Source organism: Cephus cinctus, unplaced genomic scaffold (genome assembly GCF_000341935.2).
Source record: "Cephus cinctus unplaced genomic scaffold, Ccin1 Ccin1_scaffold0577, whole genome shotgun sequence".
In the NCBI taxonomy this organism is placed as follows: Eukaryota; Metazoa; Arthropoda; class Insecta; order Hymenoptera; family Cephidae; genus Cephus; species Cephus cinctus.
The window spans coordinates 205,448-232,341 of record NW_014333226.1 but is presented as its reverse complement, the minus strand read 5'-3'; the positions used below and the strand labels follow the sequence as shown (position 1 = coordinate 232,341).

The following is a 26,894-nucleotide window of genomic DNA, read 5'->3' as shown; positions in this document are numbered from 1 at the left end:
ATTTGCATATCCCCTTATACACTGAATTACAAACATAATCGATTAAAACAAAGGTATGACATTAAAGAATATGACTAAAGATAATTTTGCATGAATGTATTGTCGACGAAATTGAATACAGGTTTATTTAGGGTTTGGGAGCTTTTCTAGTAATCCAAAATTCTTCTCTTTGATGATAAGGAGTGTAAGGATCGTCCACATAATATTTCGGTCTTTTCCAAAAGTTTGTAACCATCTTATCAAGTAAATAGGATTGAGTAGAATTTGTAAAGACATGTTGACGCAAGCGACGTTTTTGGTTGGAACTTTTTTTCCAAAGTCTTTTATGTCGTCCTGCCTTCGTACGGATCCATACGCCCCTAAAAATGATTGAAAGTAATTATTGTGTGAACCTATTTCAATTACTTGAAGAATTTGTCAAATAACAAACATACCAGTGTAACCTAAAAAATCTTTTAAGGACAGTCTTTACAGATCTTCGCTTTCCTTTTTTCAAGGAGAATTTTGTAACTGTCCTTACCGTTGGTTGCATTTGCTGCAACACAACCGGCAGAATTCTGCATGTTAGTGGTGGGCTAAAAAAATATTTATACAGAATAACATACATAAATATTTATATAATTTGAAACAATTACATAAATATCACTCGTTTCAAAAAATCTATCTGTACCTTAGTAAAGTTTTATTTTGAGCATTTCCAATGGTGTTGGATTGAGCATGTATCTGAGAAGAAAATATACTCAAGCATCGAAGTTGCGCTAAATTATTCACGTTAATTGGTGTCAGTGCTTTGGAACTCGCTCCTAGTGTACGGATACCCGCCTCTGAAAAGAATATCAATTATTTTAAACATATAAATTTGGATACAGTATGACTGTAATATTGTTCACATAAACACAGATTGCAAACTAAAAAGAAGAAAAGTATTAACAAATAATATATCGAAAAATATACGAGACACTGAATGCAAGTTGCTAAAGAAAAACAAGTGAAAGAAATTATTCAATTTGCAACGAAGTTTTAAAAAAAAGCGCTTGTGTATACGGTCCGAATCCGATTCCTTTTGACAGAAGGAGAAAATGGTTGTTTGGTTTCATAAAACCTAACCTCAAATACATTAATTATCGTTAATACGTGGACGAATCGGAACGTGAATTTGTCATCTCGATGAGCAATAATGAAACTTACACGTTTCTTTTAATATTAATATAAAAATTAACTAAGATTTTCGCTAAGTTAAGTAATTATTCACCTCTAAAAGTTGAGCCAATAATACGCAACATTCTTCTTTTCACTGAGTTCCGCCGGTAACCAGCTGTTTTGTGCCGTCGTTCCCTTTTTTCCTTGGCTGCCTGACCGGCCACCCGAAAGATGTTCCGAATTGGATTAAAATTTCCGTGCAACGGTCTAAATCGGGTATGTAAAATAATTATTTGTGGTATTTATCAACTTAGTGCATTTCTACTGAGAGTGCAGTATACGTTTTCTTTTTCAAACACGGCCAAGAAATGGTTAACAACCTACTTCACGACACAGTGCCATTCATCGCTTTCGTAGAAACTTTGCTATTTATTTTCGAGGTTTACAACATTCCTTGAGTGTTTGATGCGAATAAAACTAAGGATTTATTTTTACAAACATTCGTTACATGTTTGATGACAATTTCGTGAACTGTCAGTGAATAATCTTGCCAATTCTAGCAAGGTTGCATCTCATGTGACAAGATGGCTTATAATTAGGGGCTTACATAATTCCACGAGGAATGATTGATACTTTTGGTATTTCAGGTCAAAAAACACGGTTATTCAAGACTTTATCTAACGGCCAGGTACTATGAAACGCGTGCCCGTGTTAAATGTGAACCAGAAGGCAGGTGAGCCAAAAATTTGTCAATATTTATATCTATCGAGCATCGGTATCTGTCAAGTTTTTGTACAACTATTTTGAAAATGTTCATAGTTTTGTGTGTACTCTTTTCTACTATTTTTTACTAAGACTAGTATTGTCATATTCTTTGATATATAATTTATATTTGATTGATTGTTATTGATCCTAATATGAAGATCATAGAAATAAAGTATACCGCAAAGGTCATTCATGAAATTGTTAACCAGTAATTACATCGTCGTTTTATAAGAATGATTTTATTGATTTTGATATTGTTTAGTTCAACAAGACAAGTTCTTATTAACATATAATAAAATTAGTAATTTTTCTTTTTATACATAAACATTAAAGATGTTTTTTTAGGCTTTGCAAAGATGTCAGACTTATGTCCAGATTTTCTGGACCTAAGTATTCGACCCAATCGCCGAAAAGGTATTTCATATGCAAATTGAAGTGGTGGTGGATTTTATTAAAGGAATGCAATTCATATTATTGTTATTAACATGTTTAATATATGTATGAAATTCATGAATGCATGTTTGTTACTTGATAATTTGCTGTAAATCCTTGAACGACTTGAATATCGCAAACTTTAGTCTAGAAGTTGAAACTCTGAAGTTTCATTTTTATTATACAAAATATGGAAATAGTCTAAATTGTATTTAATAACATGCTATTTCTACATAATTTGATGTTTCTATCATTCAGTGCTAACTTACTAGTACATAGAAATGAAAATATCTTTAATTTTATTTTTATTGCATTCCTCTGCAGTGTAATTATAGTAAATAGATGCATGTTTGCTGTTAAAATAATTGTACACAACTATATATATATATATATATATATCTTCTTATTGCTACATTGAAATTAAAGTGAGAAGAATCGAGGCTCTGGCAGTTTGATAACTTTGGGTGCTGTAACAATAAGCGCCATAGGTGTCTTAACATTTGCTAAAAAGAACCCAGAGTTCCGAGCAACCTTGGAAGAATGGATTCCTGGTACAGATCACGCTATTCAAATCATCTTCCAAGAAGACTCCACCTATTTTGACTTCATTCGCAACTTTTTTGAAACACTAAAGCAGACGTAAGTACATAGTTTGTAGTAAGTACAAATTATATTATTTCCACGTAATTAATTATATTACATTATTGCCTGTTTTAGGATACTAGACCTCTTCTTCGGACAACCACCATCCAAAGAAGGTCAGATTATGAAGAAAATAGACTGCACGAAAGTTATCGATGATTACATACGTGAGCCCTGACCCTTCCTCTTTACCTTTAATGTCTAAACATCCTTCAATCCGAATCCAAACCTTGCTAATAGTTAGTTTCTAGATTTAAAAACAAAAGTGATAGTTTCTAGATAGTAGATAAACAAGCACGACCTTATTTCTCATTCAAGGGATCACATATAATAGATTTGGCCTCAGCTAGTTGCTTAATACTTTATATACTTAATAATTATCATCGTCATTAACAATACCTACTAATCAATTTATAACAACCACTCGTGTGTGCTGTAGCGCCAAAACCAGCTTTTGAACCGTTGGTTGATAAAAAGGAACCACCCATCAACGAACCATACTCAGAGATCCGGTTGAGCAAGGAAAAAGGAGAAGCAATCCAAGTCGGTACGTATGGGCGGCTTATATTTAATAGAGCAATCTGAAAAAAAGTATTTTTTTGACGGCAATTTTTTCCATGAAAAAAATATTAGGTGATCCAATCAGGATAAATTGTGAATTTTCTTTTCCGTGTGTTAATCAGTCGCCGAAAAGCCACTTCCTCCACCGAAAGATGTACCTGCTGAGTTGATGCCTGCGAATTTGGTTGAACTCGAGGCATTTTGTGGTCAGGCTGCATCCAAAGCAATAGCAGCGTACCATAAGGCTATCTGTGCTATTCAAGATTACAATAAAGACGTGATAAAGGTGGTGGAGAGTGCTGGAGGCACGATAGGCGGTTCTATCCACGATAGGTTTGTAATTAAGCACCTTGTAGAGTAGTAAGGAACAGTTTACAATTAATTTCTGTATAATTAGTATTATTATTCTCTTTCAGATTGAAGGAAGCCACGGAGAAAAGGAAGGAGGCTCTAAAGACGGCAGAGTTATATGCTGGGGAGGCGGTAGATTCTTTGAGACGTATGTACAATCTCATCGACGATCCCAAGTTCGACGCTCCACCCGTTATGAAAACGGTTGCTAGAAGAAACGTGAAAAAGATTCTCGACGATGTCGATGAATCCAAGAGGAAGTACGAGGAAGAAGTTCAGTCGTCAAGGATCACCGAGAAGTTCTGGAAGCAAGTGGAAAAAGCACGGCAGAACTTTAACGAGGAGTTGCAGATTCTTTTCCCAGATATCAACATCCATGAAAAAAAGCTTTCGGTTAACGAAGATTCATTTGATCTCTTCGTCCTTCACATGTATAACAAGATCAACAATTTACAAAAGGACCTAGAGAGACTAGAGGTACGTAATAACACTTTATCCAACTTTTTTTTTGACCTGACTGCACACACCAGATAAAAAATGACCTTTGTTTTTGTTCCTTTGTTTCAGACGATACAAGAAACTAAGCTCAAGAATGCACTGAAGGCATCAGGTGATGACTCTAATCAAGCGAAGATTGAGGCTCTCATCTGTGCCGAGGTGAACAAAGAAAAGCGTTACCTACGAGAAGAATTCGAGAAAAAGGTAAGAACCGCCCAGAATCCATATTTCTTCAGATCACAGAGAACCGTGGAGTAAACCATCACTTTCTCAAGTAGTAGGTCACAATGTGAGTCAGAATTACAAGCATTTCTTTCATCCCTTCTCGACGGTACATTAGCTCTGTACGGTTTACCATGCTTTAGGCTATTTTGATGTCACACAGTCGCACGAAAGAAAACGAACGACACGTCACGGCATCTTTGCATCGCAGTTTTTCTCGTCAGAATCGTACGACACTGCACAAAGTCCTTTCTGGATATGGAATTAAATGCCACGAGCAGTGCTCTTCAGACTAGTGAAGTCTTTACTCAGGGGAAACAAAGAACATTTCGAATTAGCGTCCCCTTTCAGGAACCACATTTCCCTTGCCATCCCACTAGTAGACGGCTGGCTTAGTAATTCCACGAACTTCCGTTCAACAACCCCTGACTCTGGCGTCAACTCCTTCGCACACAATCTTGCCATCTTGTATCGTCAACATCGTCCTATCGTCGTCCGGATACCCAAGACGGTTAATTCAAATTTAATGAAAATAGCACGGATATGCTTGATAAATAATTAATGACGTAAAGTCAAAATACCCAACGAAACACTTCTTACAAGATGCTAATTATAATCATACTAGTAATCGTACAAACAGCACCACTTCCTTCTGAAGCAATACTATTAAAATTTTGCAATTTTCATAAACATCAGCGAAACGTTACAATATCATAAATATCAATTCCAATGATAAGATAGTCTAATCAAAACTCCAACCGTACTACTTATTACCTTCACTAATAGCAAAATTCTTAAACCCGAGTGCTCTTTCATTTTAAGTGAAAGGATATATTTTCATTCCCTTTTATATGCTTTTGCCTTGCTTATGCCTTTTTTTTGTTACTTTCGTTAACAACGCGGTCACAGTTAATCCGTTTACCAGTCGGCATATCCAGTAGGCAGTAGCTACGAACCCAAAGCCTACAAATGTTCAGGAACAAAATCACGGATCTCCGAAAAGCTTCGTGACGGCACCGGAATAATATGTGAGCTTGCACCGTGTGTCGCTTTATACTTATACACAACATATCATCCACATTCAAATTCAAATCATACACGTGTAAGCGTAACTTTGTGAGCTTTCCAGAGTTTCCCAGTACGCCGCTACAAAATCTTCTCGACCTACACGTACTTTTTCGACGTTTGCGAGTTTTTCCACATACGGATAGATCCCATCTATACATACCATACTCGAAAGAACACACAGGCATTATGTATGCCTATACACGCGGTGCGGTATCCCATATTCTCTTTTTAGTATAGAAATGCTTCTCTTCCCTCCCTACTTTTCCATTCCGACCTATCCCCGTGAGCTTTTTATCTATTTCCATTTGGCCCACCGCCAATATTTCCGTAGCGGGAGGCAATATTATCTCTTTAGACTAGCCTGCGGTATTACCCATGTGTGGCTGCTTCCCTATAATATCGACTGGAGATGCGAAGGGACCGCCGTCCGCCAAATCTATGACTCTCGTTTCCTTATTGCGCCGTTACGACCGCAGTGGTAGGGCAAGAATTAGAATCTCGTAACGTCTCCCTCTCTTCCCTCCGACGGCAATGACGAGACCTACTTTACCTCTGGGCAGGTCTGCTTGCTGTGGTGTTTACCGGAGTTTGCTGGTCTGATAAAATTCTTAATTACAAACGAAACCGTTCGACTGTGAAATATCAACGTGATCACTTGCACTTATGTGCGCTGAATATCGCTGTTGACAAAGGATACGTTTATATACGTTTGAGGCAATTATTCGTATATTCGAATGGTCGTGCGATGGTTGCAGGATACGAATGACTGCTCTGGATTCTTCATTGAATATATTTATTAGGCAAAGATGTCACATTCGATATTTCATCAAGAGACTCAAGTAATGACCGTAACGGATAATTATCATGTGTTTAAAGAAAATTATTTGCTAAACTCAGATCACGTGTTACGGTCAATAAAATTTTACAGTTCCGTTACGTCATATAAACGTATCGAATTTTAGGTTTACGAATATAGTCAATATTTTAGTCGGAATCTCATAAAAAGAAATGTCATGCGTGTCTGAAATTTGAAAAACAGGTAGGTTGATAGTAAAGAGTTAAAAAAAAAAGAAATACTCGTTTGGTAATAATTTGACAAAACTCTTAATCGCTGTCGCTACATTTACTGTAATTGGACCATGCTTTATTGTGCTTCTGACAGTAAAATTTTCTCGTGCAAATCGCATATATATCGTGGCAACGAAACATCCTCCGCGCTTGCGAATCTTTATATGCAAATACACCTCGTGAATTTGCTCTGTGACTCTCAGTTGTATTTTCGCGTAGTCAGTATTTGCTGTGCTTTCAAATGTCTGATTATCTTTGGTTCATAAAGCCTTTCTTGTTTGTACAAAACTTTGACACTTTCAAATCGAACAACACTTGTACGTAGCTTTTCACGAGAAATCATTTTGAATCTGTGACTCTTTATCTTTGTATAGAAATTCAACGCGATTTAATGTTTTCTCCAATTTTCAGACTCGAATAGTATACCTGCAAAAAATTCTTTCTTACCAAGCGCCCTAGGGGCTACTGAAAATTACTAGGTACCTAAACAAACATGCCTGGGAACTTTGATTAATTAATTCTACGTTTTATACTTACGTAAACTCGTGTTACAAAGTAGTTCGTAATACGCTTCTGTTATAGACAAATAAATACGAACGCGTATCCAGTACGTAACGATTTTGTATCAGCTTCATTTATTCTTGGATAAATTTTATTAGAGCTGCCGGCAGGTGTCAGCATTGTAGTTAAACGAACGAGAAATGGATTTTATGCCGGTAAGGGAGGGGTTGTCAGGAGGAATTGTCAGGAATAAAATTCGCATTCAATTTCAAGCAATTAACGATGAAGTATGGAATCGCAGTTATCGGAATATTGGATTTTTTAATCGCCTGTACCAGACGTACGTACTTATATGTCCAAGGGGGGAGGGACAAATAATGAGAAATAGAGAGAAAGAGAGAAATAGAGTGAGACTATCACACATCATTCCCACCACACAATGGCTGACGTCAGTGTTGGAAGAATATTATTTGTGACGTCAGCCTGTATAAACCAGCAGTCGTATGCGTTAGGCGCATTTGAAACTTGTCGTAAATCAGGGTCACATTAGCGACAGATGGAATCGAACCATAGCCATTGCAGTTTTACATCTACCTATACCTAGACGTATCCCCTGTATACGGTATACCGTATTACAGACAATTCGTCTTCGTCCTCTCGCGATGCTCACCGATCCTTCGGAACGTGTCTAATTAATCGAATGCACCAGGGACGCCGAACCTCTTCGACTGAGGTTAGGTCGAGCATCCTAACTTTAACCAGTATCATCTGTATCCAGAATAATACTGTCCCTTGGAGTTTCGGGCCGTACCGATAAATACACTAGAGCACTGGGGTAATAGCTACCGGTGGATGTAACGTAGGCTGAACCCTTTTAGTGCCGGCGGGCCGATATATCGGCCCTCGGTACTTGTGCGAAAAATGCCAAAGCTCGATTTCACATGTGCGCTTCTGCGAATAGCTTTATAAAGAAGAAAATTCTCGATTTGCTGGATTAAAATTTTTAATATTTATTCCTTTCATACGAAACGGCAATTTTATCCTCGTAAACAGAGACGATCACGCATAGGAGATAACGACTAATGGCCAGTTTCTTCGTCTTCGGTTAAAATTTAATCTGCGAATAAATCTTCACCTAACCAATCATTTTGATGCTCCAGGCGTTTATATGCATGTTAAATTTTAACCGAAGGTCAAGAAACTGGCCATAAGTTGGAGCAAAGGACACTCAGAGATATGATAATCCGCACGTAAACAAACGAGGCCGATAGATCGGCCCGGGGCATTCTTCACGTGTACTTCGTAGATGGGCCTGGCACTGGAAGGACGAATCATCTCCATTTAGCAACCGAGGGCTAAGAGCCCTTTCTTAAGAAGAAAGGATTGTGCTCGTATACATTTTTCATTAATCATGATAAAGCTACTTTTCGTATCCTTACGTTGCTTATCAACTCATTCGCGAGGGTTTGTCGCTTTGTATGTTTTCGTGGCTACCAACTTTGTGAATATTCATTCCTAGCGGGGAGAATTCCCTACGTAAATACGCATAGCTACTAGTTGGACTATACTTGGGCCTAGACTTGGTTGGCTCACTTGCTTGCCTTCTGGACACTTCGCCACGTGTACAGTCACCACAGTGAAAATTCACGTGGGCTCGTTACGAGTATCATCCCTATTTCTTACCCGCAGTGCACCACTTCCTTTCGGTCGTTAGTTCACGGGAGAGGAGTTCGTCGTAGCCGAGATTATTTTCGGCCAGGATTCGAGTCTCGCGGTGTGGATGAAAAAGATGAGAAATTGATCGCTAGGTCTGGGAGAGGAATTTACAAATATGTGGGAGAGAATTAAAGGGTGGTTTATGATTTTCTATCATTTTTATAGAATAAATCATGAGTCTGGTTCGATTGCATCCTAGACTGGAAGTTTAGAGCCGCGTTTTAAATACTACTCATGTAATTACTACGTCATTCGGCGACACCCTCTTTATAAATAGACGAGACTCCGGCTACGAATAAGTCATCAGTCGTTAGAACGTAGTTTATGGTGATTCTATATTACATTCGCAGTAACACTCTCTTTTGGAATTCGTGACCTCCTTTTTTTTACCATTTTGGCTCCTAGGTGGTGGCTGTAACGGAAATACAAATTCGTAGACTGGTGTTCGCATTTCTTTATGGTTGTTGAAACCACATTTTAAAGGTGGTTAAAGATATTTTGGACTTGGGTTTCTGATGAAGGTTTTGGATATCGAAAATAACTTGAATAATTTTAATTATTGTTCTGTAATAGGAGTTTTTTGATCGAGTAGCAAGGTCACGCCGTGAAGTTTAATATTTTCAAAAATAATATATCCCAGTCAGGGTGATCGGCGAGTCAATTGTGGGTGAGCTTTTCAATTGCAAAATTCAGGAAAATACAAAAATATGAGTGACTTCGCTGAAGAGGCAAACTGCAGAATGAAGGGATGCGAATGAGGGAGGCTTTGAAGGCAATTAAACGAAATTTTGAGAGCAACAATACGTACGTATCGGACATTCTGCGGCTTTTAATTAATCCAATCTACGAACGTGACGCGGTTACCCGAAATGCCGTCCCTACACGTTCCCCGTGTAACTTTTGTACTTTAATCGCGAAACAGATTATAGGCCGTTGGTCCCACGGCTTGCTAATTGGTTTGATAAAAAGGCATGAATAGCAAAATGATAAGACCTCGAATGATAAAGATGATCTTTCTAATTCTTTCCGAAATCGTAAAGTTTCTACGCGCTATTTCGTACATTCGAAAAAGTCATATAATCAATTTTCATCGTACCCACGTGTCTTTCCCTTTAGGCCATTCGGGATTTGACCTTAATCGTTGAGTCCCGGTTACCCACGCGGTCGTGTAAGGTTTCGATATCTACATACCCGACAAAGTGCTGGCACGTTCGTCCTGTGTTCTTGATCCTAAAGCGGGTTGTCAGGTCCGCAGGGCGTTAATTATTGACACGGGACTTCCGTACACAGTGGCCAGGTGTGGCGACCTCCATAGGTCGAGCCGACGTACTGGACTAGGTGGAACGTTGTTAGGCGTCCTGCACACAAAATACATCAGCGGCCGGTCCTACACAGGAGTGCGAGTGAATGCCAGAGGCCATAGGAGGGACTGCCTGTCATAGTCTGAGGCTTTTGCTAAAGAGGAACTGAGACAGATAGAGCGACGAAGGGGAAGAGAAAGAGAGAGAGAGAACAGTTGATCAGAAGACGAGGGAGAGCAAGAGAGAGCGAGATACCTTTGGCTTTGGGTCACTTCCCAATGAGGGCAACCTCGATCGTGCTTTAAGTGCGGATAATTAATCAAAGTTTCATTAGAGTAATGTTCCTGCATGAACTTAACCGAGCACTTTCTCTTAAATTGGGCGGCGGGCCGTTAACCAAAATTAGCCATAACCGATCCAGCCCTTCTTCATTATTGCTATTCAATACCGATACTCGGGCAACCTGGACACTTTCAATACTGCACCAGCATCGCTATTTCCAAACGGGCCGGTATAGCTTTTCCCGCATTAGATTGTCGCAGCCGATATCAAACGTTCGCTCGTTGCTTCTGTGCACTGGGATTCCTTCTGGAGGAACCAATACATCGATTTACGAGCACTGTGGGCCAACCGTGTCCCGGGTGACTTTATTTATGGATGCGATTACCCTTTCGTACATATGTGACCGTTGGGCTGAAAAAAAAAGTTGTCAGGACCTTCCTGAGAGTTTTCCCGCTTAAGGATTTCCCCGGATCTGGCTGATTATTTTCATTAAGTGTCTTACATCCTGCTCCTTAATTGACGTTTTTGGGTTTTTGCTTCGATTTTAGTTGCTGGAAGAGAAGAAGCGCTTTGACGATGAGATGCGAAAGCAGCTGAAGCTCCAGGCGCAGATTCACGCTGATCATCTGCGGGAGGCTCTGCACCAGAAGGAACTCGAGACCCAGAGGGCGGTCGGTCGTGCTCTGAGCGAACAGGCCGAGAATGAATCCACTGCGTATAAGATGAAGCTGGCTGCTGTAGTTGGCAGGATGCAGGGATTGGACCACGCGCTTAAGGGTGAGAACATTTTTTTTTCTCTCTTTTTTTTTCTTCCTTAATATAATCGACCCTCGCTTTAGCGTCCCCTCCGAAATCATTCTGCCAGACGCGCGAGGGTCGCTGATCCTGTTTTTGTCTTCTCGACAAGGAACCATAACCTCAAAGTTGGACAACTTGACGGATTTGCTTCGTTATCCCATGTGAAAGGGATTGAATTGGAGAAAGTATATTTCGGCTCCTGGAATCGGGAGATAAACTCGGGTCACGCGCTGTGCTTAAGCGTACATGGAATTCCCAAAGTGGGACGACTTCCGGCCGATCGCACCATTGGGAGCTATTAGTCCAGAAATTCCCTCAAGATGCTGAAAAAAAAAAAGAGCGATGATAAAACGAAAACGATTTTACCTCGTTTATCGGTACCTGTGCGAGAATTCGAGAGAATCTCGAGACAGCCGGCTATTTTCAATTTATCACTGAGCTCTGGACCAAGGAACATATTTTAGAGTGCAGGAGGATCCCGTTGGATGTGTGCACGATGCTTTAGCGATCGGGCGCTTAATTACCGGAAGCGTAAAAGGCACGTCTGGAAGGACGAGGGAAGACGCTCCGTGTTATCCAGGAGAAGATGTCGAGGTCGCGGTCGTTGTTTTGGCTCGTTATTTCAAGGCGGATCCAGGACAATCCTGGCAATTGTTTCAAGGATAAGGATGTTCACGGAGCGTGTTTCTCGCCTATCCTCTTCATCGCAGTGCCATGCATTGGCGCTACTACACTTACCCGGAGCATTTAATTACCCCGCTGAGACAAGCTTTCAAGGTTAAAAGCTTATGGCGCCACAGAAAAGTGCTTTCATTCCACCCTCCTTCGCAGACAGACACAATCACCTCTCTCGGGACCGTTTCATCCCCTACGAGAACCCACCGGAATGCCTCAGCTTAATCTGGTATTACTCCGAGAGAGATAATTCGCCGTGATTCCTTGAACGGCTTGGTAATCAGACCCAGGCTCGGTGGCTACGAGGTTGAAAAACATTAAACGTCGATTAGCCACGGATGCGACCCAAACTACTCCCTCCCTCTCAGTCCCTCTTAATCATCACGGAACATCATCAAAGGGCAAAAATAATTCATTACAGGAAAGCATCATTCAATTAGAACCTGGCGGGTGTATAACGGTGGCTTTACGTCTGGTCATTAAACACCACATTGACCCTTCATAAATTGAAATCGGTCTAAGCTTTATCGGTACCCCCCTATCCACCAGGGACAATCCTATCTCTTCTGTATGAAGTTCTTTAATCTTTCGTTCAACTACTTGAAGGACCTTAGGACCATCAGTATAATTTGTCACTCCCTTCAGACCCTTTGCGCACCCGATGGCGCATCTATCGTTTTCACAGTCGTTCAATTAATTCGAAAGTTTCGGTAAACGACTCGGCTTACATTTACCTCTGGGCTGGATGATACGGCTAGTGGCAATAGTGCCGGTGACCTCGTGGCAGAGGTGGAACGAGTCCCGGGTGTACCGCTGGCTAATAAAGCACGACTGTGGAAATCGCTCTGAGACGGAACTGTGTATACGAGCTTTTGCTGCTCCCCGTGTTAACAACTCGAGCAACTTTGTAAATTAGCGCCAGCTATGCGTACACTCTGCGACAAAAACATTGGCAGTGAATTAGTAGCAATAATAGGTCTGCTGGTACTCGGCTGTTTTACGACCTGTGCCCAGAGTCTCTCGCGGAAGAGCTTCAGGGACGCGTCATTCCATCCCTTATGTATACTGTTTATCTTGGTAGCTTAGCCTATCGCTCATTCAGGTGGTACGGTCGGAAGGACTGGGACACTGAATGGGGTTGCGCTTTCACTGAGCTTCATGCAACCGGAAATAATGGATGCAGCATCTGTTGCAATTATAACTTTCAAGCATTTATCTCAGATGACGTGTATTATTACGGCACTACCAAAAGCTGGTATATAACGAACGAGCAATCTTTTTCAATGCTCCCCGCAGGGAGGATCAAATTAATCGCCAACCTACTCAATCTTCCTCTCGAATGAAACTATCTGTTTACATCCGGTTCATCATGCAAAACTTTGTCTCTCCTTTACTTCGCATAACGACTACATCTTACGTGGATAATGTTTTTCTAATTATTTTTTAAGATTTATATACGGTTTTTTACCCATGGACACGTGTATCGTGCAATGTCACACGTTGGATACGCGGTTACGTCAGGGTTTCACTCGTTGAATTCTATTTGAACTATCTACCTTTTCACGGTAATTAAAGGTAACCTACGTCACTGGTGTTACTGTTTACACGCTAAGCATTGCATTCTGATTCGAGCTGTAGATCCTTGGCTACCGAGCGCCTTATTTTTCTTGTAACCCGAGAATTTGACGGTAGGGTTTGCGTTAATGAAATTAGTGTTTATCATAGGAAGATATATCACGGCTGTGTTGGCCTCCTTCCTTTTCTGTTTGTAGGAGGAAAAATATTGGCAGAGTGGAAAGGATGTTGTCATCGTTGTACGGGACGTGTTTTGACACTCTGAAAAAAAAGGAAATTGATAGCTACCCTCTTGGCAGTAATTCGCGTCTCTTGGATGGAGCCACAGGATCTGAGATATTCTGACGGTTGAAATCTGATAAAGTCCTTGCACTTGGAGGATGAAGCCAATAGGGTGCAACGTGGACGTAAGACGGGCAAGGATGTTAGGGGGAGATAAAACTGTAGCTGTGAATCTTCGTCCGGGGTACGAGGATCGGTTCATCCTGGTTTACGATCGGATAAACAGGATACGAAGGGGCCCGCCAGGACCTCCGGTTCGCGAAAGATATTTTCCATTTATTTTCCGATCGCTGTGTGTCTTTCTGTTAGATTTCTTTTTTATTATTACTCCTAACGGGGTACCTGGAATTGAAAAGTCACCAAAGAGCGGAACGGAGTATCTCTTTGCGATTTATCAACATTCTTCTTGCGTCTTCCGTTTTTTCTTTTTTTTTTTTTGCTTTTTTTTTTGACATATTTTTTTTCTTTATTTTCGTCCTTCCATCGTTATCAAAATCTTGCATCCGTTCGATCGGATCGTCAAAAAGTTCTCAAAGTCGTTTCCCTGCTTTCGTGGTCATAAGGAGTGAAAAACAAAACTCAGAGGAAAAGTGGGAGGACACTGTGAGCTGTGATAATGTTATTGGATAGCCTCTTTCGAAAGCGTCAAACGTGTTGATTTTGTGAGCAACTTTTCTTGCAGGACGAAACGGCCAAATTTGCAATCCTTGACAGTACCCAGAGACTGGATGCTGATATGATAAAATCAAAATTTTTTTGTATCCACATTCCACCCTCTGCATTCGTGTGTAATTAATGTCGCTCTAGTCAAGAGGGAAAATTCGTGGAGAAATAAATCGACGGTGCCCTGTCAGTGAATTTGTGACGTATAGATCGGTAATATGTCATTGCCAACTTGGTACCGGTGGAATGGACCTGCTGGCACTGATTTACCAAAAATGCTTGAAATCTGCTTGTTTCTCGATATAGCGGTCGTGACGGAAATAAAAAATTTCCCGCACACCATAAAAAAAAAAAATACACGCGCGATATTCCTGCGGTAAAATTCCCAACGATGAACTCCTACGGGAATCTGCAGCTTGTCGCGAATTCGCGTCCAAGAATTTTTTCGGCGTAAACGTCGTCAAGCTTGGACGAACGAAATATCTGCAACATCGTGACTTTAAAACTTGTCCGAATGCCTCGTTGAAAACTTTCGACAAATGCTTGGCTTATTTCGTGTTCCTAGAGAGTCTGCCATCCATTTCCGAGTTTCAGCTAGAAATTCGTGTTTCCCTCGGTGATGCAGTCGCCATTTCTAAAGGTCGTTGCACAAAGTGGGCAGAAGAATTGAGACGTTTTTTGACCAGTTTATCCATCAAACTATATATATATTAAAGCTTTAATCGCAGCCCCTCCTGGTCCCGCGTAGCATGTATACTGTAAGAATAAATCGGCATTATAAAAATATTTCTGCAGTATAATATTTGAAAACCGTATATACCTGCCATTCTAAATCTTAGAGCTTACACGAATACACGGGATATAACCTAGGAAAAATCAGAACACCATCCGGTAGTAGCGAAGCTCAGATTAATTATCCCATAAAATTTGTTGCCGCTTCTTATTGCCCATGGATCCTCACGAAGCGCTGATAATGAATTTTTGTAGAGCTTTCGTAGGCGATAAAGCATAAAAGAAACAACGAAGTTCTTTTTTTTTTTTTTTTTTTTTTTTTTTTTTTTTTTTTTTTTTTTTTTTTTTTTTTTTTTTTTTTTTTTTTTTTTTTTTTTTTTTTTTTTTTTTTTTTTTTTTTTTTTTTTTTTTTTTTTTTTTTTTTTTTTTTTTTTTTTTTTTTTTTTTTTTTTTTTTTTTTTTTTTTTTTTTTTTTTTTTTTTTTTTTTTTTTTTTTTTTTTTTTTTTTTTTTTTTTTTTTTTTTTTTTTTTTTTTTTTTTTTTTTTTTTTTTTTTTTTTTTTTTTTTTTTTTTTTTTTTTTTTTTTTTTTTTTTTTTTTTTTTTTTTTTTTTTTTTTTTTTTTTTTTTTTTTTTTTTTTTTTTTTTTTTTTTTTTTTTTTTTTTTTTTTTTTTTTTTTTTTTTTTTTTTTTTTTTTTTTTTTTTTTTTTTTTTTTTTTTTTTTTTTTTTTTTTTTTTTTTTTTTTTTTTTTTTTTTTTTTTTTTTTTTTTTTTTTTTTTTTTTTTTTTTTTTTTTTTTTTTTTTTTTTTTTTTTTTTTTTTTTTTTTTTTTTTTTTTTTTTTTTTTTTTTTTTTTTTTTTTTTTTTTTTTTTTTTTTTTTTTTTTTTTTTTTTTTTTTTTTTTTTTTTTTTTTTTTTTTTTTTTTTTTTTTTTTTTTTTTTTTTTTTTTTTTTTTTTTTTTTTTTTTTTTTTTTTTTTTTTTTTTCTTCCTTTAATTCCCTCTCCTTTTCTACAATCAATTACCCTGGCTCAAATATCCCGCGAATATTTCCCAACACTCGCCGTTTTCCCTGTACACGATCCTATTTGCTCTATACTCGTTCTCAAGCTTGTTTACCTATTGCAGTGACTTCGGTCGATAACAAGGGTTGGAGTTTCGTCTTAAGGAACCTCTGAACTCTTGACACTTTAATCACATAGGAATCAACCCTTATCGAGCTTGTTGTACCTTAATACCTTGACATCACTTTAAGCTCTACTTGAAGCTCCGGTATATATATATACCCACCATCTTATAGTGTAACCGTATAAGGGCATCGTAAAGCACCAAGTCGAGAATGTATTGTGTCTGACAATGCTTGCAAGCTCGCCCATATAACGGGTGGAGACTTATGTACATAAATGTTTCCAAGGGGTTGAATATTACTCCAGCATCGGTAACGGAGAAAAGGAAAAGCAGTACAGTCGTAAGACATGCGAAAAAAAGCTTTCGCGTTCTACGGAGCTTTTAGAGAATGGTATCCATTTACTCGGCGCATCGTCTTCGGAGCTCGCTACGAGCTTTTTCCTCGTAATTCGAATCGTAAAGCAAACTCAGTCCTCCCTATGCTGTTTAATGAGAAGCGCTAAAGTCACATCGGTTCCATTGGTTGTTTGTCGCCGAGTCGATTAACCCTGGAACTTTTTTTTTTATCACTGTCACGTTTGTCCTCGACTGAACGATCTCTTAAATTTCTAGGAAACTTTTGGAAACGAATTGACTCTTAACGTGTCACCGTTTTAGATGGCCGTTTTGGTCTCCCGGTGAGATGGTTGTTTTGGCGGGAAGTCATCTCAATTTCGAATTGACTTATTACGACTTAGAGACTTTCTGTAATAAAATAAAATGTGTTTAGTTTGGACGACGTCGTCTCGTCTTCTTTATCAGGTTTTTTTTATTTCCTTTTATTTTTATTTTTTTTTCTTATTAACTAAAGTGTCGCGTTCCGACTTTATAGCGAGAAAAGGATACGAAAAGTTTTCACGAGATACAGTTAAGGTAATTACATTAAGTGCGTCAGATTATTATTTTTATTTAGTTCTTTTTCGTTTGTGCTTTGAAGTTATATTATTTTTATTATTTTGTACTATACCGAAAAATGCGAATCATCATCGTCATTATCGCTTGTGTATATATTGACGTTATCTCGAAACTTTTTGAAAAATCTCATCGTGCGAAATCGAAAGAGTGCCAATGATGCCTTCAATTATTTTTTGGGAAACTCTTCATGTGCTTTTCCATCGGGTGAAAAGCAATTTGCTGTCAGTCGTTTCAGGATATCTATAGGATCCAGTTCGATTAACTCATTCGATTAAAATACAAAACCACAAAAACTAGACTGTATGGAATATATGAATTCTGTATGAATTTTATCCACTATCCGGAAGAGTAAAATTATTCGTGAAACTTTTCCTAGTGCACTTCGTCGGGTCGCGCTTAATGACTCTTGCTACTCGTTTGTTCTCTCTCTCTCTCTCTCTCTCTCTCTCTCTCTCTCTCTCCTTTTTTTTTATAACCCTGATTTTCAAACGGAAATTCGCATTCGTGGAAAAGGACAGAACCGACCAATCAGCATTTCTCTCGCTTGCCATCCGGCCTTTTGTCGAGGGGCGACCGCACGTCACGCTGGTCGCTACATAGCGAAACCAAAGAGAGTGAAATACCAATAGATCCGGACGAACGAAGAGACAGAGAGAGATAGAAATTCATAGGAACATGGAGAGTGGAGAGAGAAACAGAAAGAGGGTACACAGACCGAAACACGCTGCACTTTCGAAGCGTGAAACGTTATGCCAATACGGTACTCGATTTGGCGAATTTAATCCTGGAACGTTCCGTTGCTGTGCCTTTTATAAAAAAAAAAAACTAAATTATAGAATTTTTTTATTTATTTTTTTTGTACATTATTTTTCCCGTAATTACGAATTTAGTCAAATCAAATTAGGTATCGTTCAGTTGGGACCAAGACGAGGGGAGGAAAAAAAAAATAAAATTCATCGGCACGGCTTTAGGACCCTGTGGCCAGATTATGGGATCATCCTAAGGGTTTAAGAATGATCCTCGTTCCTTAGCTCTATCTTCTGGACCAGTCAGCCGCAATCCGCGGATCTTCCGTCAGCCACTTTTTTTCTACGTATGTATATACCTATCGATTATACATACGCCATCTGGACGGTGGGTTCGTGTACTCGCGTTGACATATCGGATTACTCTTAAGTGATATGGCGAAAGGGATGGGTCGCGTTCGAGGTTTAAGGAAAAGGAAGACGCGTACGAGTTTTCTAGGTGGTGGCGCTTTTAGAGATAGTAATAAGAGGAGGTGGATGAAATTTCTTTTTTTTTTTTTTTCTTTTTCTTTACATCGTATTTCGTGGGTTAGGAATGAGCAAAAATATTCATACGGATTAGGTAAACTAGGCCAATTGGAATTCATGGGTTTGATCTTGTAAAATGTCCTGTCGAGATGGATGAACCGTCGATTTGGGGGTTTCGATTTCTCGCGAGAGGGATATATCGCATTATCTTAATCCTTTTTGCGTGAAAGTTTCGTCCCTTTCTTTTTTCTTTCTTTTTCTTTCTCTCTCTCTCTCTCTTTCTCGTATTCTTAGCACTTCACGAAAAAAGAAATCCAAGTATCGCCATTGTGATTCGGGACAAAGAGTACAATCATACGGACGCGCCCTTTCCTGTGCTTTCACGGTATAGGGTTAGGTGTGGACTATGTGTGTTCAGGGGTGAAGCCAGGGTACGAATTGCACGAGAAAATTTTCAAATTGGATTTCTTGCTTGGTAATAAAGGAATGGTGGTGGGACGTAAAGGCGGAATGAAATAGAGACTTGGTTTAATTTTCGAAAAAATATCTTTACCCATTTTTGACTCAAATCCAAGAGCATTTTTAATCCGTAGGGCGACGATTTCTATATTGATCGTCTCGTACGAATTTTTGTTTCAGTAAAAATTACATAAAAATTCCTTAACCGATTATTGAGAAGAATAAAAAAATTGTAAAAAAAAATAAGTGGATGAGGGATTTGACAAGTTTTTTAAATCGCGTCTCCTTTTTCAATTCTGAGCCAATATTTTAATCGTGTTCAATCATTCAACGGCTCACGAGTAACGACAAATTTTGTGACCGTAAATTTCGAAAGAAAAAATGCCGATCCCCAACTTTCCTCCCGCATCTTCATTCACGAAAAAGTTTCTACTTTTAGTTAATGACCCGCCAGGCCGTGAGCTAAGCGATCACGGAATGTCCAATATCTACCTACCAGTTTTCTTGGCAAGTAGAAAATCTCAGGAATGTCTACAGAGAGACACGTGCATTGGCTCGACGTTCCATAATAATTTATTCACACGGGCTAACTATATTTATTTCCTCCCCACTGGATTATTTATCGAAAAGACGCAAATAGACAGAAATCGACCAGTCGCAGTGGATATTAATTATTCAAAGATCAACTTCTACCCAACGATATACATGAGCACGGTGATCTCGCTCCACTGGAGTCTAGACAAGTGGCGCCACGGTTGACGCAATTTGAAGGTTATTCACGCCGAGATCACGTGACAGTGGAAAAAAAAAAACCGTCTGCGCGCGAAGTTTACCATTAATTAAATTAATTGTAAAGGAGTATAATCTATCTGAAAACGAAACTAAATAAAGGTCTCTCTTTGTTTGCAGCGCGTCTCGAGGAGGAAAAGGGTGCGTCGGATGCTCAGATGCTTTGGGCAGCTTGTCAGACCCTTGCAAGAGCTCTGAAGCTGGCGCCACCTGGAATCCCTGCTGAGAAAGCATTGAGGCCCTTGGAACCAGAGATCAAGGCGGTTTCCAAAGCAGCACGTGAGTAGGACATTAACGAGATAAGACCGGTTGCTAGTCTTCTTTTATGTTCTTTTTCTTTGCCTTTCGAACCTCTGTCTTTCGTCTTTCTTTCTCTTGTTGCTCCCACCTCGCACTCTCATTCTATTTTCCTTCAATCTTTTTTTTACCCCTTGAGGAATTCGAGCCAACGACGTCTTATCGTTTCGACATTCCCGTCTGGTCGTATTATATCTACAGTAAATGTTCCCTGCAGCCGCCAATTCGGACTCTTGCCCCATCGTTGTGTACAATACACGAGGTAGTACGTGTATTCTGCCGCTAGATGGCAGGAAGAGAAAATAGCTAGAATTTGATGAGCCGTTAAACATTGTTCGCCTGGAGTGTTTCTTTGGGCAAAAGTAATGGCGTTCGAGACGTCTTCAACGCGGCGACGAAGCTGCTCGCTTTTAACAGTCCTGGTCGAATTACGGCCTAATCGAGTGTCTGACGAGTATAGGGGCGGTCTACAGAGATTGGACCTTAAGTGAGTGGAGGATACTCGGGAGGTCGGAGAAAGGGGTTGCTTCGGAATGGAGAAAGAGAAGAGTCGTCATGCGGCTCTTGAAATACCTTCAAAGGGATGCTCACATTCAAACTCCCTGCGCACCCTTGACCCTTCACCCTTTCGGTAGATAACGTGCGGTCGCGTTCACGGGCAATTACACGCGCGTGCCTATGCGAAATAGCGCACGGAAACATCTCGTAATTGAAATGCTGATGCTAAAAGTTCACTTCTCTCTACCTTTTTCTTTCTTTCTTTCTCTCGCTCTCGCTATTGCTCCTATTCTTTTCGTGCTTTACATTCTCTCTCTCTCTCTCTCTCTCTCTCTCTCTCTCTCTCTCTCTCTCTCTCTCTCTCTCTATGTGCCACTTTTACTCTGTCCTCCTTTACGAACAGTACCGAATCTCTGTCACCCTGTGACGGCTAAAATTGCACAGTATTCTGTCTGGCCATTTCTTAAAATTTCTTTTTGGTCGCTATCACAGAAAAATGGAGATTACCCCTTAGTCGATTTGTTTTCCTTCAACCTCTAGTGTGTCCTGCCTAACCCCTATTTTTTCAAAGACAAAAATTTCAGCGTCAAACAGCCTCGAGGGTCCTTCACTTTGAGACCGCAGTCGTTTCCATGATTCATTCGTCTCTTTCTCTCGAAACTCGCCCTTAGTCTTTATTAAAATCGTTCATTGTTTTTTGTCGCAGCCAAGGAAGATCCTCTGGTTCGTGCCGCAATCCAGGGTATCCCCGAGGAAGCTGTCAAGAGAGGCGTTTTCCCCGAGGATGCTCTTCGCGAGAGATTCTTCAAGGTGATAACACAGCATCCAGTCATTTGAGTATATACTAACGATAACTGATAAGATTCACGGACAACCTAATTCTCGTTTCCAGGTAGAGAACATGGCGAGGAGGTTAGCACTGGTACCTGAAAACGGCGCCTCGTTACCGATTTACTTGCTCAGCTACCTTCAGAGTTTCCTCCTGGTGAAGGCAATCAGTCCCATATCGAAGACCGAACTCCAGGACGAGCCATTTGACGTCCAGTCACTGAGCACCTATGATATTCTCCAACGTGCCAGGTAGGGTGACGCTGTATCATTTCAGGAAGCTGTAAACTTGGAGTAGTTCAGTTTACCTTGCTGAAATACATAGCACCCTTTCCGTTTATAAAATCAAGTATAGGATCATCACAGTCCTCTCTCTGCATGCTTTCCCTTGTCTATATACTTTGTTTAATAGTATCTACATTCAGGTTCCAGCTTCCTAGTACAGAGTACAAAATTCACATTTACTTAAGGGATGTACCTACGTGTCTACCTTACCTGCCTCGCTGTGAGCTTGCTGGTGTGCCTGATTACGAGCAGAATGGATAGAGAAGCTTTACCTCTCGTATTTGCGGAATATCCCTTTATTTTATTAAAGCGAGCGCCGTTCCATCCTGGGACACGTGCTGCAACCGACAGGCACACCGTAGCACGCTTTTCTCGTGCTCCAGGAGGCTATATAAATTGTCCTTGTAAGAAGGGAAGGATCCACGCCTGCTGCAATAAAGCGAAACGTGCGCGATCAACCTTGATGAAAACACCTGGCCGGCAATATCCTCGGGAGTGGCAGTTTAACAGAGAATTTTTCTGTCGGTAATATTGGGATATTACCGTAATCGTAATTTCGTAAATGTATTTTCATTTTTGCGTTAGTCATAGATAATTTTATTACCATCACTTTTTCTATTTGTTTCATGGCTCCCGGTGTCGATGGGAGAAAATAGAGGATTATGTTTTTCTTCTGATTACCAAAACTGCATTCCCTCAGGAAATACATACGTAGGTTCGACATTTCTTCTCTTACTCATACGGCAGGCAGGCAATCTCTTTTTTGGGAGCCGACGTTGGTGCTTGGATTAAGGGAAGGATAGCAGGGAGCCAAAGGGAAATTCAAAGTACCCAGGAAAAAGTGTGATCAAAGAATGCTTGGGAACTTTCTGTGGTGACACCGGGAGCCTGAAAAACTCTTCTCGTGCTGAAGGAGACTGGAAAATAGTTATAGTTACAACTTCCCTCGAGACATAGGGTAGCGCCTCTTGGGCCCTACTATGCTAATATTGTTCGGTGCCAATGATAAAATCGATTAACTTGAAGTGGAACACGTCGCTTAAGGCTCTTTCTATAGTAGCACATTCGATGATTAATTTTAAAGATGCATTTAGTCGTGGAACTGTAATGGTATGAAGATACTTTATTCTTAACGCATAATATTCTTGGGGCTTTCATTTTAACAGATCATCGGGTATCATCCAACACGTTTCTCTGGTTCTCATTCACTGTTCTTCCTTCTACCTCTTCTCCCAAGGCTACCATGAATTTCCGAATATTACTGCACCACAGAATTCAGCCCAGTGCTACATGGTAAAATCTCATATTTCCCTAGGGAGCTGCTATTACGTCATAGCGGTCTCTTGACGTAGCTCTTCTTCATTTTCAATCCCGTCCCTAATATCTGATTTGCAAAGTAACCATAATCATTCTTGGCATATTCTTGAAACAAAGAGACACCTCGTTATACGCATATATTTGGACTTTAACCAGAGATAGGCTTGATTCCTTAAATACGTTGTAATGATCTTCCTGGGGCCCCGCACATATGTATATACACTCTATAGTCCTTCCGTAACAGCATCACGACTCGTTCTTGACAACTGCTACGTGCGAACCGACTAGCCAAACTACTTTGCACCGCTGCGGAAGACGCGGAAGCTCCTCTTTGGCTTGGGTACATGTACGTATGTATGTACTCCTGGGTATACGTATCAGAGGGAAGGGGAGTGGGTGAGGAAGGACGAGGGAAGGAAAAAGGAAGAAGGCAGAGGACGGAATCGAGAGCCGTGAGCCGTTAGATCTAGTGAATTTTTAAACGCACGGAGCGCACTGCGGATTGCACCCGTACGTAGCAGAGGTCGTGGTGGCCGACCGGGGGAAAAAAGGAATACGATAGAGGAGACTTAACGGGCTAGCGAGTTCGGTAATTAGTTTTAATAATTAACTTCATCGCGGTTCTCCACCAATAACCTGATGGGAATATGAGGTAGCGAAGAGGAAAAAAAAAATCTTATTCGTTCAGGCCTATATCTACGGGGAACCGTACATCTATGTAATAGATACCAACCTGTCCTATCACTGAATATGGCCACCCGGAACATTGACGTGGTAGCCGCGTTAATTTGTTTTGGGAATCGGGTAATTGATCGAGCGTGAAAACATCCAGCGTGACTCCTGTGATGGTTCGATACATTATGCCTATGTGTGCCGTATCAGCAATCTCGTTCAGTCAGGCTACAAAAATTCTATTATCTCCATCGGCAACATCGATACCTTTTCCAACGTGACGATACGCTTTTATCTGTTAAATGGCGATTTTGTTGTGCATTGAAAAATTTTACTGTATATTTCAGTAAAGTAGGTTATTCGATTTTTTGATATTTTTTTGGCAGGGAGGATAAGCATATGTCTATGTGTGTACCTATTGCGTATAAAATCTCCGTCGGATATCAGATATGTTCTAACTGGAGACCACGTTTCTAAATGATAACACTCGATGCTGAGATAACGCTTTGTAATAACAATGTTGTATCTCGTACGAAAATTCGTCCTGCACGTACAAAACGTCCTGGTGGTTTTACTTGAGATACGAGTCCAGCCGCAGCAGTGTGCCCAGTGACCCCCCTGAAGGCTTGGAAACTCTTGTTTGGAAGAGTGGGGTGCAGTTTAGAGGAGAACTAGTGAGCTTTCCTCCCTAGGTGAAAACAATACCCGGGCGAGTCCCAGCAGAAGGTACCCAGTTTGGAACTACTAATGAAGTGTGGACCAAGCTGGCATCAAGGGAATTTGAAAGGCGTCAGCTGTCCAGTCTTGGCCGTCTCATAGTTTCTCGAGGGATTTTCAAAAGTTCCTGGTCTGACCGTTGGACGTACTTCCATTTGTTTGCAGATACTGGGTCGATCGCGGTGACTTTAAGATGGCTCTGCGGTACATGAACCTTCTTCAGGGTGCACCACGCTGCGTGGCCAGGGAGTGGATGAACGAGGCCAGGATCCTCCTAGAGACGCAGCAGGCTGTTGACACGCTAATCGCTTACGCCGGTGCCACGGGACTGGTCTTCCTCGGTGGTGGAGATTCCTCCCAGGTCGGTACCTACTGGTAACCTCGTTAAAGAGGACTTGGACTACTTATGGAACATAAATCTTACGACGCCACCAACCTACGCCAACCACCCTTCTACCTGGTCATGCTTCTTGCTCCTTCTGGGGAATCGTGGCGCATGGTGTAATGTGTCGGGTTCTCCCTCACTCGGCACGGCCTCATTTTATTGGGGAGGCCTTCGAGTTCGTTTCGCGCAATCATTGCAGGATGATCGATTTCCGGTTAATTGAGAAAGTTCTCGAGCGAGACGAAGGTGTTATCAGTCGGCACTCCTTTGGGATATATCTACTAGTTTGAGGAGGAACCTTTCTTTAGCAGTGCTTTTTTTTCACGTTTGCCAAATTTTTTCTCTTTCAGACGAAGAAGTAACCTAACGCGGACGAAGATAGGTTCTGAAAGAGAAAGAGAGAGAGAGAGAGAAGAGAGAAACGGTAGAAACTGCCAGCACCGGAAGAGACGCGGAATGATTTGGAGGAAGCGGAGCCAGCACCACTGTACAGTCCACTGTCTTGTATAATGCTTTATTTTATTTTCCTTCTCTTTTTTTTTCTATAGTAAATTATGTCGAGAATGGTTTAATAAAAGATATTTCTTGTGGTCGCGCTGAATTGAACGATCCGTTTGGATCGGCCGTGCAAAGTCCATGTGTCCCGGACGGAAGTCTCCGTTGGACAAGAATTTGGATAAGAGTAGAAACGATGGAATTCCGCAATCGAATACGTAATGCGCTGCAGCAAGAAAAATAAAGGAACAAAATCGATCTCTTCTTTAGGATGTTCGTTTCTTTATGGATGAGAAAAAAAAGGACCTGTACAATCCTTTCGCTGAATTTACGTTCCACAATCAAATTCTTGTTTGTCAATGTCGTAACTACGTTTTCTGTTGGTTTTTTTTTAAATTTTTAATCTATGTTGTAATAACTTTTTATCCGCAAACGTGATCCGCACTCAACCTCTTTCCGCTGAGACATGAATTTTCAATTTTTCCATTGACCCCACGGAGAGTCACGAGGCTTTGTAAGGACTTTATTTCCAAATTTTGTGACACTTGTTCAAGGGAAATTGTATAGGAATGAATATAGGGACATTCAAAGCATTCGGTCGAGTAATATACTGTATAAAGAAATGCACACAATCCTGCTAACGAGATAATGGAACACGGTTCTGGTAACGTGTCTAAGGTAAATCTCAAAATCTTCTACAGCGCGAGCATTGGAATCAACGAAGAACGTATTTGCAAGTGACTTTTTCGCGAAAAAAGTCGTCTGTAATTTCGCTAGTGAATAATAGAAAATTGTAAGTACCGAATGGAATGAAAAGAAAAAAATTACGAGAGCACGAATTTCTTTTTCCACGTTGCAAACAAACATACGTTACCTTCCATTCCTTTTTCGTGTCCTTTGATTAAGAAATAGCTTCTTTAGCGTGAAAACCTATTGAATTATACTTTTAAAGATTTTTTTTCAAAATACACATTTCACAAAAACAGAAAATGACGTATTAAGAAATAAGAACTCAATGGGCATGTATTCGCAATAGTTAGTTATCCTTAAAAAAAATTTTTAAAGCGTTGGAAAGTAATACGCAATCTTTTTGATTTGAATTTTCAAATCATTCATAACCGCATCGTACCTAACTGTACACAGAATGACTGCCGTCTGTAACTGCCAATGTATTAAAATAAATTTCATAAAGAGTAAAAAAGACAGAGAACTCATCTCCGAAGACTCTTGACAAACAAATTTCACCCCTTATTTAAGAGGATCACATTTTCGAATTAGAACTTTCACCTAATTTTCGTCTCTCACGAATTTTTTTGTTCGTTCAGCCTCAAGGTATTCCGACGAGTTATCCTGGATAACCTAGTTACGTGTATCACGATAATTGTCGTGAATTTTTCCAAGAAATTCGCAGTCTCAAAAAAGGTAGGTGTCCAATTACGTTAACTCTGTCCATATTCGTTATAATAAATGAAAAACGAGTCACCATGTACGGTAAAGTCCACGCGAGCGATAATCGTATTTCTCCC

The 26,894-nt window shown here is 40.0% G+C and overlaps 2 protein-coding genes across 5 annotated transcripts; one reads left to right on the top strand and one right to left on the bottom strand.

Annotated features, from left to right (window-relative positions):
* Nucleotides 1-81: 81 nt before the first annotated feature.
* LOC107268702 (39S ribosomal protein L35, mitochondrial) lies at nt 82-1,368 on the bottom strand. The gene is made up of 4 exons (XM_015741737.2): nt 1,253-1,368; nt 671-824; nt 435-575; nt 82-359 (listed from the first exon to the last, which is right to left on the bottom strand). Exons 1-4 carry the CDS (start codon nt 1,281-1,283, stop codon nt 128-130), a joined length of 558 nt encoding a protein of 185 aa, XP_015597223.1. The 5' UTR covers nt 1,284-1,368; the 3' UTR covers nt 82-127.
* On the top strand, nt 1,280-26,200 carry LOC107268699 (MICOS complex subunit Mic60). 4 transcript variants are annotated; one of them, XM_015741732.2, is made up of 15 exons: nt 1,280-1,416; nt 1,788-1,873; nt 2,251-2,319; nt 2,764-2,976; nt 3,055-3,095; nt 3,419-3,526; nt 3,663-3,873; nt 3,957-4,368; nt 4,459-4,593; nt 11,096-11,324; nt 19,995-20,153; nt 21,376-21,479; nt 21,562-21,749; nt 24,654-24,849; nt 25,224-26,200. In XM_015741732.2, exons 1-15 carry the CDS (start codon nt 1,372-1,374, stop codon nt 25,233-25,235), a joined length of 2,208 nt encoding a protein of 735 aa, XP_015597218.1. In that variant the 5' UTR covers nt 1,280-1,371; the 3' UTR covers nt 25,236-26,200. The 4 variants fall into 4 exon arrangements, with proteins under 4 accessions (XP_015597218.1, XP_024941727.1, XP_024941728.1 ...); XM_025085959.1 differs by having other exon boundaries at nt 3,055-3,146; XM_025085960.1 differs by lacking the exon at nt 2,251-2,319 and having other exon boundaries at nt 3,055-3,146.
* Nucleotides 26,201-26,894: the final 694 nt, after the last annotated feature.

What these genes read in the sequence shown, in the direction of transcription:
- LOC107268702 (XM_015741737.2), bottom strand. Translation starts at nt 1,283, where the DNA reads ATGTTGCGTATTATTGGCTCAACTTTTAGAG. An exon ending in TATTGGCTCAACTTTTAGAG is followed by an intron (nt 825 to 1,252) that starts GTGAATAATTAC and finishes TATTCTTTTCAG; the next exon opens with AGGCGGGTATCCGTACACTA. An exon ending in AGATTTTTTAGGTTACACTG is followed by an intron (nt 360 to 434) that starts GTATGTTTGTTA and finishes AATCATTTTTAG; the next exon opens with GGGCGTATGGATCCGTACGA.
- LOC107268699 (XM_025085959.1), top strand. Translation starts at nt 1,372, where the DNA reads ATGTTCCGAATTGGATTAAAATTTCCGTGCAACGGTCTAAATCGG. An exon ending in AGGACCTAGAGAGACTAGAG is followed by an intron (nt 4,369 to 4,458) that starts GTACGTAATAAC and finishes CCTTTGTTTCAG; the next exon opens with ACGATACAAGAAACTAAGCT. An exon ending in TTCGCGAGAGATTCTTCAAG is followed by an intron (nt 21,480 to 21,561) that starts GTGATAACACAG and finishes TCTCGTTTCCAG; the next exon opens with GTAGAGAACATGGCGAGGAG.